Below are 15,458 nucleotides of genomic sequence, written 5' to 3'. Positions count from 1 at the left end.
GTACACCGGGGTTTGAGAAGCCCCAACCCTGAGCCACTTCTGCACCGAAGTTCAGCCCTCCACACTCGACGAGTGCTGCGTGGGGCCCTTCTGCTCCATTTGGCTCAACGCGTTGGTCCGGTCACTTGCCAGCCGGCTTGTGGCCGCTGTACCGACGAAACTTGAAATTCGACCTGCGATTCTGGTTGCTCCAGATCTGCACCAGCTTCCCTGAAAAGGAGCCCCCACTCTAATCCTCCTGGTTCGAGTGAGAAGCAATCTCCTGGTTTCGCGTGGATTGCTTTTGCCAAGTGTTGTTTGCTCCAATCTTGAAGCCGACAGCGCCGACGGCGAGAGCATGCATGGGACAGATCGTGACCCGCTCCTGGACGTCGTAGATGCCCCAGAGCCCACGTGACAGCGGAGAGAAGCTCCTCAACAACCACCTGATTGCGCCCGACATTGCCTGGTTCCATCCTGGTTCCACCCTGGTCACTGCTGAGTGACCCAGACTCTGTCCCCTCTGCTTTCAGGTACTTTTCGACTTGAGTCCACCCTTGGACTCCACCGGATACTTCTCCTTCACCTCGCCTGCAGCCCTTTCAGCTCCAAGCACCAAGAATCTGCGTGACGAAACCCGACTCAACTTCGACCCTGTGCACCCACTTCCTGTGGGTGAGGTAACATTGCAACGCCGGTGTTCCCACACTGGTACACACCTCTAGGGTCTGTGTCTTAAGTTTTGTTCCTCTAGATTCAGCGGAAGTGTCTTTTATCTTTAACTTTGTACCTTTTACGCACCATTGACTTTACATTGATGCAAGCCGCACTTTACGTGCTGCACCCGAATCCCGCGGGCTTTTCCCGACTTCAGCATTGCTAGTCCCGACTGCTCCCAGCGATTCCCTAGGCCCTAGGCCTAACCACTGATCGAATGGTATCCCTTATACCATTTTTTTAGTATATGGTTTGAGTGGCCCCTAGGCCTCATCCAAAATTGTGCAACTTTGTATGTTATACTGTGCTTTTGATTTAACGCTTGTGCCCCTTTATTCATAAAGAATACTGGGGATTGTTTTTAGTAATAAATACATATATTTTTATAATATATACTTGTGTGGTGTCCTTTCATTTGATATTACAGGATTGTATGTGGTAAAACAGCTCGCTTAACACGACCTCTTAAGTTAAGCCTTTAGGCTGCTTAGTCCATGCTACCCCTAGGATAGCTTGTCTAATAAGGTTGACTTACAACCAGACACCATAAGGGTTGTTTGGACTGATACAGGGTGGTTCCAGAATTGGAAACATCATATATCAGGCCAACTTCTCACATTGGTGGCAGCGGTGGGATTTGAGCTTGCTGTTGTTTTACCATTGCAATCTTTTTATCAAATTGAAAGATCACATCAAGTACCTCTAGGTACATATAAATCAAAAGCTTAGCATATTAAGTTCTACTGAACTTAGTAGTTGTAGAGGAAAGGGATTAGCACACCCTGACTACAACTCACTAGTAAGGGACAGTAGGAAAACACTTAGTGTAGGTAGGTGCATCACTTACACCACACTAGAGTCATGTCTGACACAGGAAAGGCCTCAGGGTCTGGTTCTGTGACAGTTGACCTTACCAAGGCAACTTCCAGCTATGACAAGCTAACCCACAAAGACTTGGTTGCCTTGTGCATCTCAAGAGGGTTAAAAAGGGGCAGAAGTCCCACCAGTCCTTCCCTGATAGCCATTCTAGAACAGGATGACTTAGAAAAGGCGAATGCAGTTCCCTTAGAGTCAGGAGATGGAGTGAACCCCCCTGTAACTGATACCACTCCAGAGGAGGAAGAAGAAGAGGAGGAAGAGGAGGAGGATGGTTCAGACTTAGAAGAACCTGAAGATCAGGAACTAGGGGTTAACCAGGTTGTAGTTGCCAGGCTTAACCAGGCTAACTTAAACCTACTGGGGAATGGAGAGGGCCAGCACCTGCCCAGACCCTATAGCATTCTCCCAGGCAACAGAAGAGTGAGATCTCCATCAGGGGACTCTCATATTTCTAGTGCCTCAAGAGAATCTCAAAGAGGCATGACTGCCTCACAAAAGATAGAGCATAAGGCCAGGATGAGAGCTGTCAAACTCCAAATAGAGAGGGAGGAGGTAGCCCTGGCCCAAGCTAGACTTGCCTTGGCAAGAGAGCAGAAATTGTGTGGCTTAGATGCCACTGGTGGCAGCAATATTCCTAAAGAGAAACCCAGGTCCTATGATAGTAGAAACCTGACAAAGATTGTGCCCCCCTACAAGGAAGGGGATGACATCCACAAATGGATAACTGCTCTTGAGAGAGCCTGCATGGTACAGCAGGTTCCTGAGGAACAGTGGGCAGCAATTTTATGGTACTCCTTTTCAGAGAAAGGGAGAGATAAGCTCCTCACTGTTAGACATGAGGATGCAAACAATTACAAAGTCCTGAGAAGTGTCCTAATAGATGGGTTTGGCTTAACCACTGAACAGTACAGGTTGAAGTTCAGAGACACCCAGAAGACACAGACACAGGACTGGACTGATTTTGTAGATTGTGCTACTAAGGCTCTGGAGGGTTGGCTACATGGCAGCAAAGTACATGACTTTACAGGATTGTATAATTTGATTATGAGGGAGCAGATCCTAAGTAATTGTCAGAACCAGCTCTTACACCAGCACCTGGTGGACTCAGATTTGACCTCTCCCCATGAATTGGGAAAGAGGGCAGATAAATGGGTCAGAACCAGGATTAGGCCTAAGAATCAGGACAGTAACCAGAAGAAGGAGTCTACCATGCCTCAAGATAAGGGTGGGGATAAAAGTAAAGAAAAGACTTCCCCAGGGCCCCAAAACTCCAAGAATGGGGGTGGGTCCCAAGACACTTCTTCAACTGAGAAAAAGCCTTATTGTTATGCCTGTAAACAGGTTGGGCATTACAAAACAGACAACTGTTGTCCCAAGAATAACAATAAAGAGAATATACCTCCAAAGCCAACTCCAGCACCTCCTGTTACTGTCAGCAGTAATCCTCCAGGAAGTGGGAGCACACCCAGGAATCTGGGTGGGTTTACTCTTGGAGCACAGGTGGACCCTGGCCTATCCAGGTCCTCATCACCCAATAATCTTGTTCATGAGACTGGCATGGGGTTTGCCAACTTCTCTGATTGCCCAAATACTTTGAGCAAATATAGACAAGAACCCATCATCAATGGTTTGAAAGTTGAAGCCTTTAGAGACACAGGGGCTAGCATCACCATGGTGGCTGACTGTATAGTCCCCTCTAAGCAACTCTTACCAGGTGCCACATACCAGGTAACAAACATTGATGGAATCCAAACAAATCATCCCATGGCAGTAGTAAGTCTCAGCTGGGGAGGTGTCACTGGCCCAAAGAGAGTGGCAGTGTCATCAAACTTGCCTGTAGACTGCCTACTTGGTAATGATTTGGAAATCTCAGCCTGGGCTGAGGTTGAACAGGAAACCCATTCTAGAATGGTAAATTCCAATAGAAAGGTTAGTGGGGCTGTAATGGCTACAGCCCCAATTCAAGATGTCCTTCCTGAAAAGGTTGGTAGGGCTGAGCAACCCTCTGCCCCATCTTTAGCAGAAGCTCTTCCTGAAAAGACTAGCAAAGCTGTTATGATAACAACAGAAACCCAAACTGAGTCTCCTCCTGAAAAGGTTGGTGGGGCTGTGATGGCCACAGCCCAAACTCAAACTGATATGTGTGTTGTGAAGCCTGAAATGATGGATAACTCCACACAAACTGAGAGCATGGAGGAGGAGGAGAAATCTTCCCCTCACCAGACATTAGGACATGATCAGCCTCCTCAGGGAACTGATCTTACCCCTGATGAAGGAACTGCCCCAGAGGTGGTTGGGCCTAGCCTGACATAACCTCTGATGTCAGTGGACCCTTCTCAGGTGGGACCCAGTCTGGAGCAGGTAACCTGCCCCTCTCTCCCTTGCCTTAGCCAGCCCAGGGCTGCAGAGGACAAGAAGGACAGTGAGGCCCAGAGGGCCCCCTGTCAAATAAAGCACCCCATCAACAGATTAGGGGCACCAAAACTAGTAGCCCTAGTGAGGTGAAAACTTTAAAAACTCCTGAGGGAGCCCCCTTAAAAACAGTTAGGGACCTCCCACAGATGGATTCTGTTGGGCACAGCCAAACCTGGGACCCAAAGGGCCCAAACCTGAACTGTCCCTCCAGCAAGCCAAACAGAGGGACCCAGCCTCCAGCTTTAGGTAGCCAGAGGTTGACCCTGAGAGCACAGTGCAACTCAGTTAGAGAAAGAAAGGCACACCTGGTGGAAGATAATTGGAGGAAGCTGAGCCCTAAATTAGTGGAGCCTCACTTCAATACTCCATATCCAAACCAGCCTTTAACTTTGCATAAACACACCCAAGGTAGTGATTCCCTATGGTGGAGACCCTCTAATACCCCTAGGGTGAGGGACTGCTTAGTGGACCATGAGACAGGGGGTACCCATTCTAGTGCAGGTACTTCCTTATATGGCCACTCAGGCAATATAGGCTTACCTGGCCAAGGATAGCCTTATCTCCTTTCGTTTGGGGGGGGGGGGTTGTGTAGGAAGGTGGCTACCTGACTATGGTTACCCCAGATTTTTTGCCTTGTGTTTAGCTGGTTTTTGACTTAAATGGCCTGGTTCCCTGCTAATCAGGGCCCCAGACCATCTGCTCTCTCTGTAAAATGGATTCCATGTACCCTAGGTACATACCCTAATTGGAAATGGACTCCTTGTCAGCCCCGGTACTATGCACTATAGGTGCCCAGGGCATAGGTGCCACCAAGGCCTACCAGGGGCTGCAGCATATCTTTTGCCACCCCTGGCTGGTTCTTACATTGACACAACTGGCTGATCACTCAGCTGGGGCAAAATGGTGTAATCACCCCTTGCTTAGATATAGTATACCTATATCTGAACCTATATCTGGACACATATAAACCTGTGAGCCACTCCTATGGCAGGCCTTAACAATCCTGGAGGCAGAGTGCGTGGTTTTATGTGAGATGGAGCTCTAGCATGAGCTGAGCCTGTCTGCAGCCGTCGGGAACAAATCCCTAAGCTGTTTCAGGATAATGCCATACCATATACTCTGAAGTGCATTATAATCCTCGCGGTTATATAGCAACTCTGGTTTGGCTTTATCAAAACATGTCGTGTAAGGTGTCATACGATTTGGAATACTATCCCCTCGCCAGTTCTGGCGACGGGGATAGCATTCCACCCCTCTAGAGGGGTAAGACATGTTACTTTACTTAAATGCGGTTAATTTCTAAAAAGACCTTGGATCCACAAAATGGATGCTTCTGCCACAGACACAAGTCTGACCCCCTGAAGCTGACCGAAACTCAGCCAAGGGGGCCTGGACAAAGGGTTTCCTGTCGCAGGGAGGTGTCACACCCCCCTAGACAGGAGATAGTGGATTGTAGCAGGGAGGTTTGAAAGAAACCAGACAGTGCCTGGGGAGCACAAGGCTGCCCCTTGCATAATCCGGCCAAACCGGTTCTGGGGCACTCCAGCCCCCGTCCCAGCGCGGCCAGGATCAAAGGAAGGGGGTGTAACCACCCACTTCCTGGGTCCCACCCATAGGAGGGGACCTAGCAGGTAATCCAGCCCCCTAGATTAGTATAAGACTGGGAGCAGTGCCAATGCACTTCAGATTATCCTGATGAAACATAAGAAACGAAACTCTGGACCCTTCGACATCCTACTCGACGTAGAAGCCCGAAGAATCTCCCTTGTGGTCAAGGAGTGACCACCCTGTGCAAACAGGCACCATCCAGCCATCGACGTCTGCTTTGTTGCAGTTCCCGCCGGAACTCGAGCGACAGAGATCAACGAGATCAAGCTTGCCTGCCTTCCAACAGCCCGATCCACAGTCCCTGCAGAGCTGAGACCCGTGGAGGCGACCGGAAGCGTGGGGCACGCCATCTTGAATTGACCACGAGACGCTGACCGTGCAGCCCACGAGTGACCCTCGAAGCTGTACACCGGGGTTTGAGAAGCCCCATCCCTGAGCCACTCTTGCACCGAAGTTCAGCCCTCCACACTCGACGAGTGCTGCGTGGGGCCCTTCTGCTCCATTTGGCTCAACGCGTTGGTCCGGTCACTTGCCAGCTGGCATGTGGCCCCTGTACCGACGAAACTTGAAATTCGACCTGCGATTCTGGTTGCTCCAGATCTGCACCAGCTCCCCTGAAAAGGAGCCCCCACTCTGACCCTCCTGGTTTGAGTGAGAAGCAATCTCCCGGTTTCGCGTGGATTGCTTTTGCCAAGTGTTGTTTGCTCCAATCTTGAAGCCAACAGCGCCGACGGCGAGAGCCTGCGTGGGACAGATCGTGACCCGCTCCTGGACGTCGTAGATGCCCCAGAGCCCACGTGACAGCGGAGAGAAGCTCCTCGACAACCACCTGATTGCGCCCGACATTGCCTGGTTCCATCCTGGTTCCACCCTGGTCACTGCTGAGTGACCCAGACTCTGTCCCCTCTGCTTTCAGGTACTTTTCGACTTGAGTCCACCCTTGGACTCCACCGGATACTTCTCCTTCACCTCGCCTGCAGCCCTTTCAGCTCCAAGCACCAAGAATCTGCGTGACGAAACCCGACTCAACTTCGACCCTGTGCACCCACTTCCTGTGGGTGAAGTAACATTGCAACGCCGGTGTTCCCACACTGGTACACACCTCTAGGGTCTGTGCCTTAAGTTTTGTTCCTCTAGGTTCAGCGGAAGTGTCTTTTATCTTTAACTTTGTAACTTTTACGCACCATTGACTTTACATTGATGCAAGCCGCACTTTACGTGCTGCACCCGAATCCCGCTGGCTTTTCCCGACTTCAGCATTGCTAGTCCCGACTGCTCCCAGCGATTCCCTAGGCCCTAGGCCTAACCACTGATCGAATGGTATCCCTTATACCATTTTTTTAGTATATGGTTTGAGTGGCCCCTAGGCCTCATCCAAAATTGTGCAACTTTGTATGTTATACTGTGCTTTTGATTTAACGCTTGTGCCCCTTTATTCATAAAGAATACTGGGGATTGTTTTTAGTAATAAATACATATATTTTTATAATATATACTTGTGTGGTGTCCTTTCATTTGATATTACAGGATTGTATGTGGTAAAACAGCTCGCTTAACACGACCTCTTAAGTTAAGCCTTTAGGCTGCTTAGTCCATGCTACCCCTAGGATAGCTTGTCTAATAAGGTTGACTTACAACCAGACACCATAAGGGTTGTTTGGACTGATACAGGGTGGTTCCAGAATTGGAAACATCATATATCAGGCCAACTTCTCACAATTGGCATACCCTTTCTGTATGGTAAGCAGCACGTGGGCACACATCTCTCACTGCAGAGCGGAGTTAACATGGTCTTCTAAAACACTGCGCACCCTCTTTGGCGTCGCCAGTGCTTCGTTTAGGCCCTGTGCTCTGCACCCGTTCCCACAGATGCCACTGGGCTCAATGTTTGGCTATGGCAAGCAGAGTGAGTCTCCTGGGATAGCCCTGTACCTAGCACCTTCACCCACACACCCTGCTGGATATGCACTTTGCCTTTAGCCTTTCAACGTTTCTAGTTAATAGATGCGAAACAATGAATCATTAGCGTTGTTACTGAGGTAATTGATGATAACATCTGTGACATGTGTGAGGTCATGTCCTGCACCTAGGGGTTATGCATGTGTAGCTATTTATGTCAACACACTTTCATAGCTTTATGCTTTTAATTGTACGTATAATGCCACTTTACCGGAAGTGTTTTAGAGGATCATATTATTTTTATTTCACACAATATTTTGTCTTTTAAGTAATGATTCCTATCTTCGCCTGGCCAAAGGTTTTTCAGTGAATTGTTCTAATTGTTGATGATAAACTTTGGCTCCTGCCCAAAGTATCCACTGAACACAGCCTGTAGCCATGTGGCCAGCTGGCCCAGCGCCGAGGAAGTGGCCTTTTATATCGGCCTGTCCTGCTCACCTCAGTAATCTGCTAGGTTAGTACTCTACTTTTAAATTTAAAATTTGGAAGTTTGCGAACTGTTCACAACCAGAAATAATCTTAAATGGTTTAAACGGCGCCGCACAGTTCACAAATAACTACTGATGCATTCAGTAACCTTGTCGCAACCTACTACTCGCTGTAGTCATTCTTTGTCTGGCCAACTACTGATCCAAATCGGTTCTGTAACCTGCCAGTGATCATAGTATTATTTTTGCGACTCCCAAGCATGTATTTGATTTTGTTGCACACGTCTGTGATCATTGGAGTGCAGACCTGCACATTTTGAATTCGTATTTTGTTTATTTTAAAACACATTTTCACACCACTCTGGTCTTCACCCGATTCACCACAGGGTTGGTTGTGCGCCTCTCACTCCTACATGAACCTTGTAATTTTTGTCTGCAGCACATGGTACACGAACCGTTTCCCATACTCACCGCCTTCATCTTTTAAAGGCAGCAGATACAGGATTTTTAACCCACAACATCCAGACACATTTTTAAATATTTACAACAGTTTTGAGGTTTGCAAAACCTGCAATACTGCAGATGATGATGAGAAAAGCAGCCATCTCACCAAATCAGATTAGTGTTCAAGGTCTTTGTGTCTCTGTGAACTGCTGAATTCCAGTCACTATGAGGCTCGTGACCTCAGTCAGTAATGGTATGGTACTTCGTATCCTGCACTCCGGCCTCCGTAGGACGGGGCTTCCTCATATCTGTGTGGAATCCTGAGTGGAACTTCCTTCTCTGCCCGCAAGCTCCCTAACCTTAATATAGCATTATGGTCTGCTGTGAAGGGCTATACTAGTCGCTAAAGAACCCCTACCCAATGTATAGCTATGAGGAACAGGTGAGGGCTATAACACAGGAGAGGGCCTTTAACAACCTGGTATAGCCTGAAGCAAGGAGGCTATAATGCTAGTGGAACATTGCAACCACTGAGGGTAGAAAGTTTTAAATCGAGCAGGGAGAAACGTTGGAGCAGAAGGCCTATACAAGCCACTATCGGCCCGGAGACACTCCGTTGTCTTCAGTGCAGCTCTCGACTTGTCAATGCTGTAATTGGTAACGCTATTTCTCTATGTCGGCTACTGGGCCGTAGTCAATAGGGGTAAGAGTCTTCATAGCATAGTCGGCTTCTGGGCTGTAGTCAATTGAGTGTAGTTTTTACTTACCTAACGTGAAGCCTCCTCGACTTGCATGTTCCTTCCATGCACTGGCAGATTCTTAACTAAGGCTAGAAACTTTTTTCTCCGGACTATGAGCTCCTAAATATTTCCTCCATGCACCATGGCCCCTAGTTTTGGAAGTTGACCTAATCTTCCTGCGGACCCATTCATACCTTTTCTGTGCCAGGCTCCATGAGGTAGGTGGTGACGTTCTTGATGTTGGGTGCTCGGTTGTGGATCCAGGCGAGGGCACTGCTCACCAATTGTAAGATGTTCCTCCGGGTCTGCACATAGTGATACGCTTCGCTGAATGTGTTGGAGACTCCCTAAAACGAGAGCCATCCAATATGTAAGATAACATCATTCCAGTGAGCATGGAAAATCATGGTAAAATAGAATGCCATTCACGCTACCACACCCAGCCAACCATGTGTAATCACTACTTGAATGACATTCACCCAGCCATGGAAACTTAGCAAACCATCATCACTGATTGAGTGAGAAGTACCTAGTGAAATCACCTCCACTTATTCAGTGAGAGACTTTGTAAGTAGCCAGTCCGTAATTCGAGTGCACAGCATGGCTGACGCTTAGCCAATCCCCACTTATTGAGACAGGCACACTTTGCCAACAATCAAAACAGACTTCATGAGGTACACTTACCAAATATCTCCCTCAATGGATGTGGGAAAATTAGTCAATTATCAACACTCATTGAATGAGAGCCACCTAGTCAACCACCTACACTCATTGACTGGAGACACTTGACCTATTACATCCATGCATTAGGGAAGGACATCTGATTTATGATCTCTCAATGAAGGGCCCTCAGCTAACTATCTACACTAATTGATAAAGGAACAATAAGCTAACCACCTAGAGCACTGATTGATGGACCCATGACCTACATATACTCTATGGGGCAGAGTTACAAGCCCCTTGCGCCACTTTTGCGTCACTTTATCCATGTTAAAAGTGACGCAAAAGTGGCGCAAGGGGCTTGTAAATCTGCCCCTATATTTTTCAATGAGTGAGGGTGACTTAACCGATAGTCTCCACTGAGTAAGGGCACTCAGCTATAGACCACCGACTGTCACTCTCTAGTCACTGAATGAAGTGCCCTTGGCCAAGACGCTCAACTCAGAGAAGGTTATTGACCTCCAAGCAGCTACAATGGTCCACACAACTCTCCACTGACTAATTAGCAAAGGAAACACTGAGTGTTAGGGAGCAAGTCTGGTGTTCATGGAAGTTGTGTGTATAGCGTAGGGACATGCCCTTTCCTGACCATAAGCTAATCACAGTGCAGTATTACAGTCACGCTCAATATGGGAGATTCTTTGACACCTGATAAAAGCTGATCTCATGGGTTAGGAAGATATTCCGCTCCCGCGGATCACGGATTGTGTCAATGCCGAGTGTTCCAAAGATGCGCATGCGTGAGTCCTTCAGTGGTAGCACCAGGAAAGACCCTGTTCTCTCATCCAGCGGGCGGTCGTACTTCCAGAAATGGATATTTCCATGGTACTGGACCCGGGGAACGTGCACTGGCTTTCCTTCATCCACTGCGTTGAAGCTGGAATATATGAACCAGAGAGAGCAGGAGAAAAGGGTGTAAGATTATCACAAAACCATGAAATCGTGTAGGTGTCCACTTAGTAGTCGTAATCTGAAATTACCCAATTTTCCTCATACCTTATTCAGTCCTGGAACAGTATTCTTTTTGTCCACCCTCAGTCACCTCCACCTCCCAGTACGCTCCACTTTCTCACTTCCAACTCAACAGCAGAAGTTTCATTCATCAGCACTGTCAGGCTATCTCCCACAGTGTCATCAGCGAAAGAATAGCACATCTGTTCTGCCCAGCGGTGGTAAGATACCAGATATGTTATTTCATGGTAAAGTGATGTTACGTTGGTTGCTACTAAAGCACTTAATGCAGTCCAGAGTCTATTGAGTGCTGGGTGGAGGAGAGGATGGGATGAAACAGGGAAGAGGTAATTAGTGAGGAGTCTTGTGAATAAAAATAGCATTCCCAAAAGCATGTACAACACCAGTTAACAGAGCGGTATGGCATTATAGGTAGCAGTGGCGGTTCCTCAGCTAAGGCGGAGGAGAGTTGCACCACTGCTTCAGCTGTATGATGAATGCAAAAAATAAAATGATAATAACGTTCATTGTTATCATTTTGTTTTCTGTGTTCAGCTTGCAGTTGAAGCCAGGCAGATGGGCTGTGCTCCCTGCGTCACAGGGGTAGGAGAGGTGGCAGCATCTAAAGTACGCATGATGCTTTGACCGGCTGTCTCGGGCCGGCCAAAGCGTCATGTGCACTCTGAATATTCTCCATGCAGGCTGTATTGCCGACTGCGTGGAGAACACGCACAGCCTGTCAGCCCCTGTCTGAATGCCAAACCACAGTGCTCAGACCAATCACAACACTGCTAATGCAGCATTGTGATTGGTCAGGGGATTCTGGGAGGCTGTGTGCTTTCTGCCAAGACTCGATGAGGACGGAGAAAGAAGAGGCAGCCGCCGGCGCAAAAGAGGCGAGTTGTATTTTTTTTATTATTTGCCCACCCTCCCTCCCCCTCGCCTTACCTCCCCTGGTCAGTAGCAGCCGCTACTGATGGGTAGCAATCCACAATTGTGGCTAGACTGACACAAAAGAGCATAAGAGTCTTGGTGGGAACAGGGACTGAGAGATGGAGCCAGAGAGCCATGAAGTAGAAAGTACGAAATGGTATCTTACAAAGCAATGATGATGCCTCCTACAGTCGGACGCTATTGCAAAAGGATTGATTCTTTCTTAGTTGCAGGCTTACTGCCTGAAGATGTCAGCACTGTAGATAGCTTGATATTGAGGAGTCAATGGGTATGCAACCCAAGATCAGATATGGATAAGAGAGATAAAAGGAATTTATTCTGATAGTTCAAACTTATTTTGCTGACATCATGATGCTAAAAGCTATGTAGCCAGACTCTACATTTATCAACATTACATGAAGAAGCCTAAGGCAGTACTTAATGAGATTGAGAACAGAACCGGTCTTTCCGGGTCTCTTGTGGCACATTAATGGAGCGACCCACAGACAGGCTTCATATTTAGTGTACTCGTATGTCCATTGGATTTCATATTTTCACAGAGTGAGAACCAGCATGGTACACCAGAAGGGAACTTTGGTGGTCACCTTGAAGTCCATCCAAGACATGACCATTTCCAGTGGTTCTTTGTACCATACGACAGGTGAGAGGAAGTGTCCACTGTTGCAGGTCACTGTGTCCCCTATCAGTTTTTGCAGCCATGTTCATCTAGGAAAATCACGAAGCAGCGGGCACACAACATGCATTACAAGCTGCATTTTGTAGCACGTTTTGCAGTACTCCTAACATACTACAAAATGATTTTCATAAACTTATATGTGGAGTTTACCCTTTGCCTCTCCTATCTTTTTTATGTTTGGAGATCTCTGCTTCGACTATGCAGTCTCCTAACCCGCAAGTGTATGTTTTAGTGGTAAATGTGGGAAGTGTAGAGGCAAGTGGCTGGGAAATGGGGAATACCTACGAGGAGGGGATTTGGTACGAGTATGAAGGTGTTTAGGGAGTGTTAACTGGAGTTTTAGGGTTTAGGGAAGGACGTGCACCCAGCCACAAAAGAGTAAGCCCATTGCTAATCACAACCTTCACTTGTAAAGTTACTACAGCCAAAAAAGAGACCCAAAACAGTCGAAACTTACTCCAACTCAGAGATTAAGTAAGTCCCACAACACACATAAATAACCACTGGCACTACAACATTCTCCCACTGAAAATAATGGAGACAGGGACTTCAAATAAAACCCCATTCAATAATTTACAATAATATTTAACACTAAAATATTTCTGAGTTAAGTGAAATCTCTGTATAGTAAAGTGTAGGAAAAATTAAAAAGTTTATTAAATTTGGAAAACGTTAACAAAAATACCTTTATGTTAAATATTATTTTTAATTTATTGTACATATTTATTCTAAATGTCAAAAAAGTACTACAGCACTAACTAGTTAATTTTATATTAAATCTTTAATTAAAATATATTGAAATTATTTTTCTGAAGTTAAACTCAAAAAATAAATTCCAACTAAAGTGAAAAAATTATGTTTTTATAACGCATCAATTATTAGTAAAAGTGATGTATAATATGAATTAAAATTCATTGTATTATATTTTCATACAATTTAATCTTACATTAATCTTTAAACTTTAAAAATGTTGTTAAATGATTTAATAATTAAATAATACATCTTTTATTTTTACATATATATTGCAACAAAAATATATGTATTTACATTTTTAGCTATTTGTAATAGTAAAATGTATTCTAACTTTATTTCTTATGGGTTTTATTTTATGTCCCTGTCTCCTTTATTTTCTATGAAAGATTGTTACTGTAAAAATGGTTGGAAATGTGTGGTGCTGGATCTACTGCTGTTTCTGTTTGGCAGTAGTATCTGCCACTTGAAGACTGGCTCCATCCCCTTTTTCAGAGGGTGGAGATGTGTAAGTCTACACTTTTGAGTAACGTTATACTTGAAATTTGTGAATAGCCAAAAGTAGTAAACATACTCAAAAGTGTTAGATTAAAGTTGCACATGTTACTTACTCGCAAGTGTAAGTTACCTATGTGAATAGCCAAGAAAGTGCTTATTTTGTAAAATAATAGGCATCATGGCGCAAAGGTTTCCTTTGGAGATGACCACCTAAGATTTCCAATGCAAATGCAGGTGCACCTCTTAGTGCTTTGTCTCTTTTTGTTATATATTGGGCACTCAATTTTGCATAACTGCTCCCCATTGATCCTATAGACACCAACACATAAGGTTCATTTCGTCATTTGTTTGAATCAAGCCACAGTCTACGTTTACGCAGAATCATATTGTTCCTGATTTGGTCCATCGTTAGGGAGTTGCCTGGATAGTACTGTTGTTTGTTTCCACTTTGGTATTCGTAATACAGCATTTATAAATTGAAGTCAAAGCACCAGAACTCGGTGAAAAAAATATAATACGATTTAAGGTGAATTCAATGCCACAACTCGATATTTGTTTTGGCTGGGAATGTAAATCTAAACCTGGCCACACCAATGCACACAGTCCCACATTACTGATACAGTAGGTATTTTAACACAATATTGTCCTGAAAAAAGAATATCTAAGAAGTCCCATTTTTAGTTGAGTGCACCACAGTGCTATCATCATGCTTTGGTGTGGGGGGTTGCCTTGGATGAAGCATGCCATGATAAGTTGTGGGTGTGGCGACCTCTCAAATATCTTTTTTTTATCATGTTGGTGAGGAATTTGAGGCTCCTAGACCCTTTACCAGAAAATGTAATTACTACTCAAGCATGTTTTGTGATTTCTGTGCTTGGAGGTTATTCCATGCTTTCAGATCAATAGAAAGTAAGGATGTCATCGATTGAATCGTTTTTGATCCTTTCAATCTGTGGAAGTTTCTGTGTATGGAATGAGAAGCCATATCTTAATCTGAAAGATTTCAGTGTACATCTGCCAACGTAGCTGATAACTTTCTGGCATCTGTGCAAAGTAGGAGCATCTGTACATTGAATAATTTGGGTGGGACAAATCGCACTTCATACAGATAATTTCTCCAATCCCATGGACTTTATTTCTGGAGGACAGAGTAGAACACGTTTAAGGCTGTGCAGCACTGTGTAATATAACCCTTGAATCTTTTCCAAGGTATCTAATGGTCCAGCAGCTTGCTTCCCTTCATCCAAGATGAAGAAAAGATCTTCTCTGAAGTTCGTCAGTGCTGTCTCGGTTCCCTAAGGCCTTGACTGTAGGTCAAAGCAAACGTTTGCACACAAAACATTCTTAATGGGTGTTAGTCGCATCCTTCTCTAGGATTTTACTTGATTGTATGTTAGAAATTGATCAGTGGCCTGCCAAATCTTGTGGGTTGGCTGTGAGCTTCTTCAGGAAGGTCTGATGATGGCATCACTTTTACTAGCACCAGAAATTATATGTGCTAGCTGTTCTGCTCAACAGCTAACTACATCAGAATCAGTCTTCTGTTTCAGTAAGTATTTTAGAGTATACTCTGACCCCCCCGCCCCCCGGGGAAAGGGGGGGTGGGGGGGGGGGTGGGGGTAGCACATTGCCTGGGCCGGTTTTGGTTCCCAGTCCGGCCCTGCTGTCTGTCTGCCTGACGATGGGCTTTGGCACTCTTAATCCTCAGAGTCCAAGTGCAGTTCTACAGTGTAAACTTTC

At 45.8% G+C, this 15,458-nt stretch overlaps 1 protein-coding gene across 2 annotated transcripts in view; it reads right to left on the bottom strand.

Moving 5' to 3' along the window:
- The window catches only part of EFCAB5 (EF-hand calcium binding domain 5), a 335,299-nt gene that overhangs the window by 110,122 nt on the left and 209,719 nt on the right, over positions 1-15,458 (bottom strand). For both annotated transcript variants that reach the window (XM_078680019.1, XM_078680020.1), the window contains 2 exons: positions 10,538-10,766; positions 9,364-9,516 (listed from right to left, as the gene is read on the bottom strand). In XM_078680019.1, coding sequence (XP_078536145.1) covers positions 9,364-9,516; positions 10,538-10,766 — 382 coding nt within the window. The remainder of the gene's footprint in view (positions 1-9,363; positions 9,517-10,537; positions 10,767-15,458) is intronic.

Source organism: Lissotriton helveticus, chromosome 3_1, assembly GCF_964261635.1.
Source record: "Lissotriton helveticus chromosome 3_1, aLisHel1.1, whole genome shotgun sequence".
NCBI lineage: Eukaryota > Metazoa > Chordata > Amphibia > Caudata > Salamandridae > Lissotriton > Lissotriton helveticus.
Note: the sequence above shows the minus strand (reverse complement) of the source record. Positions and strands in the feature narration are given on the sequence as shown.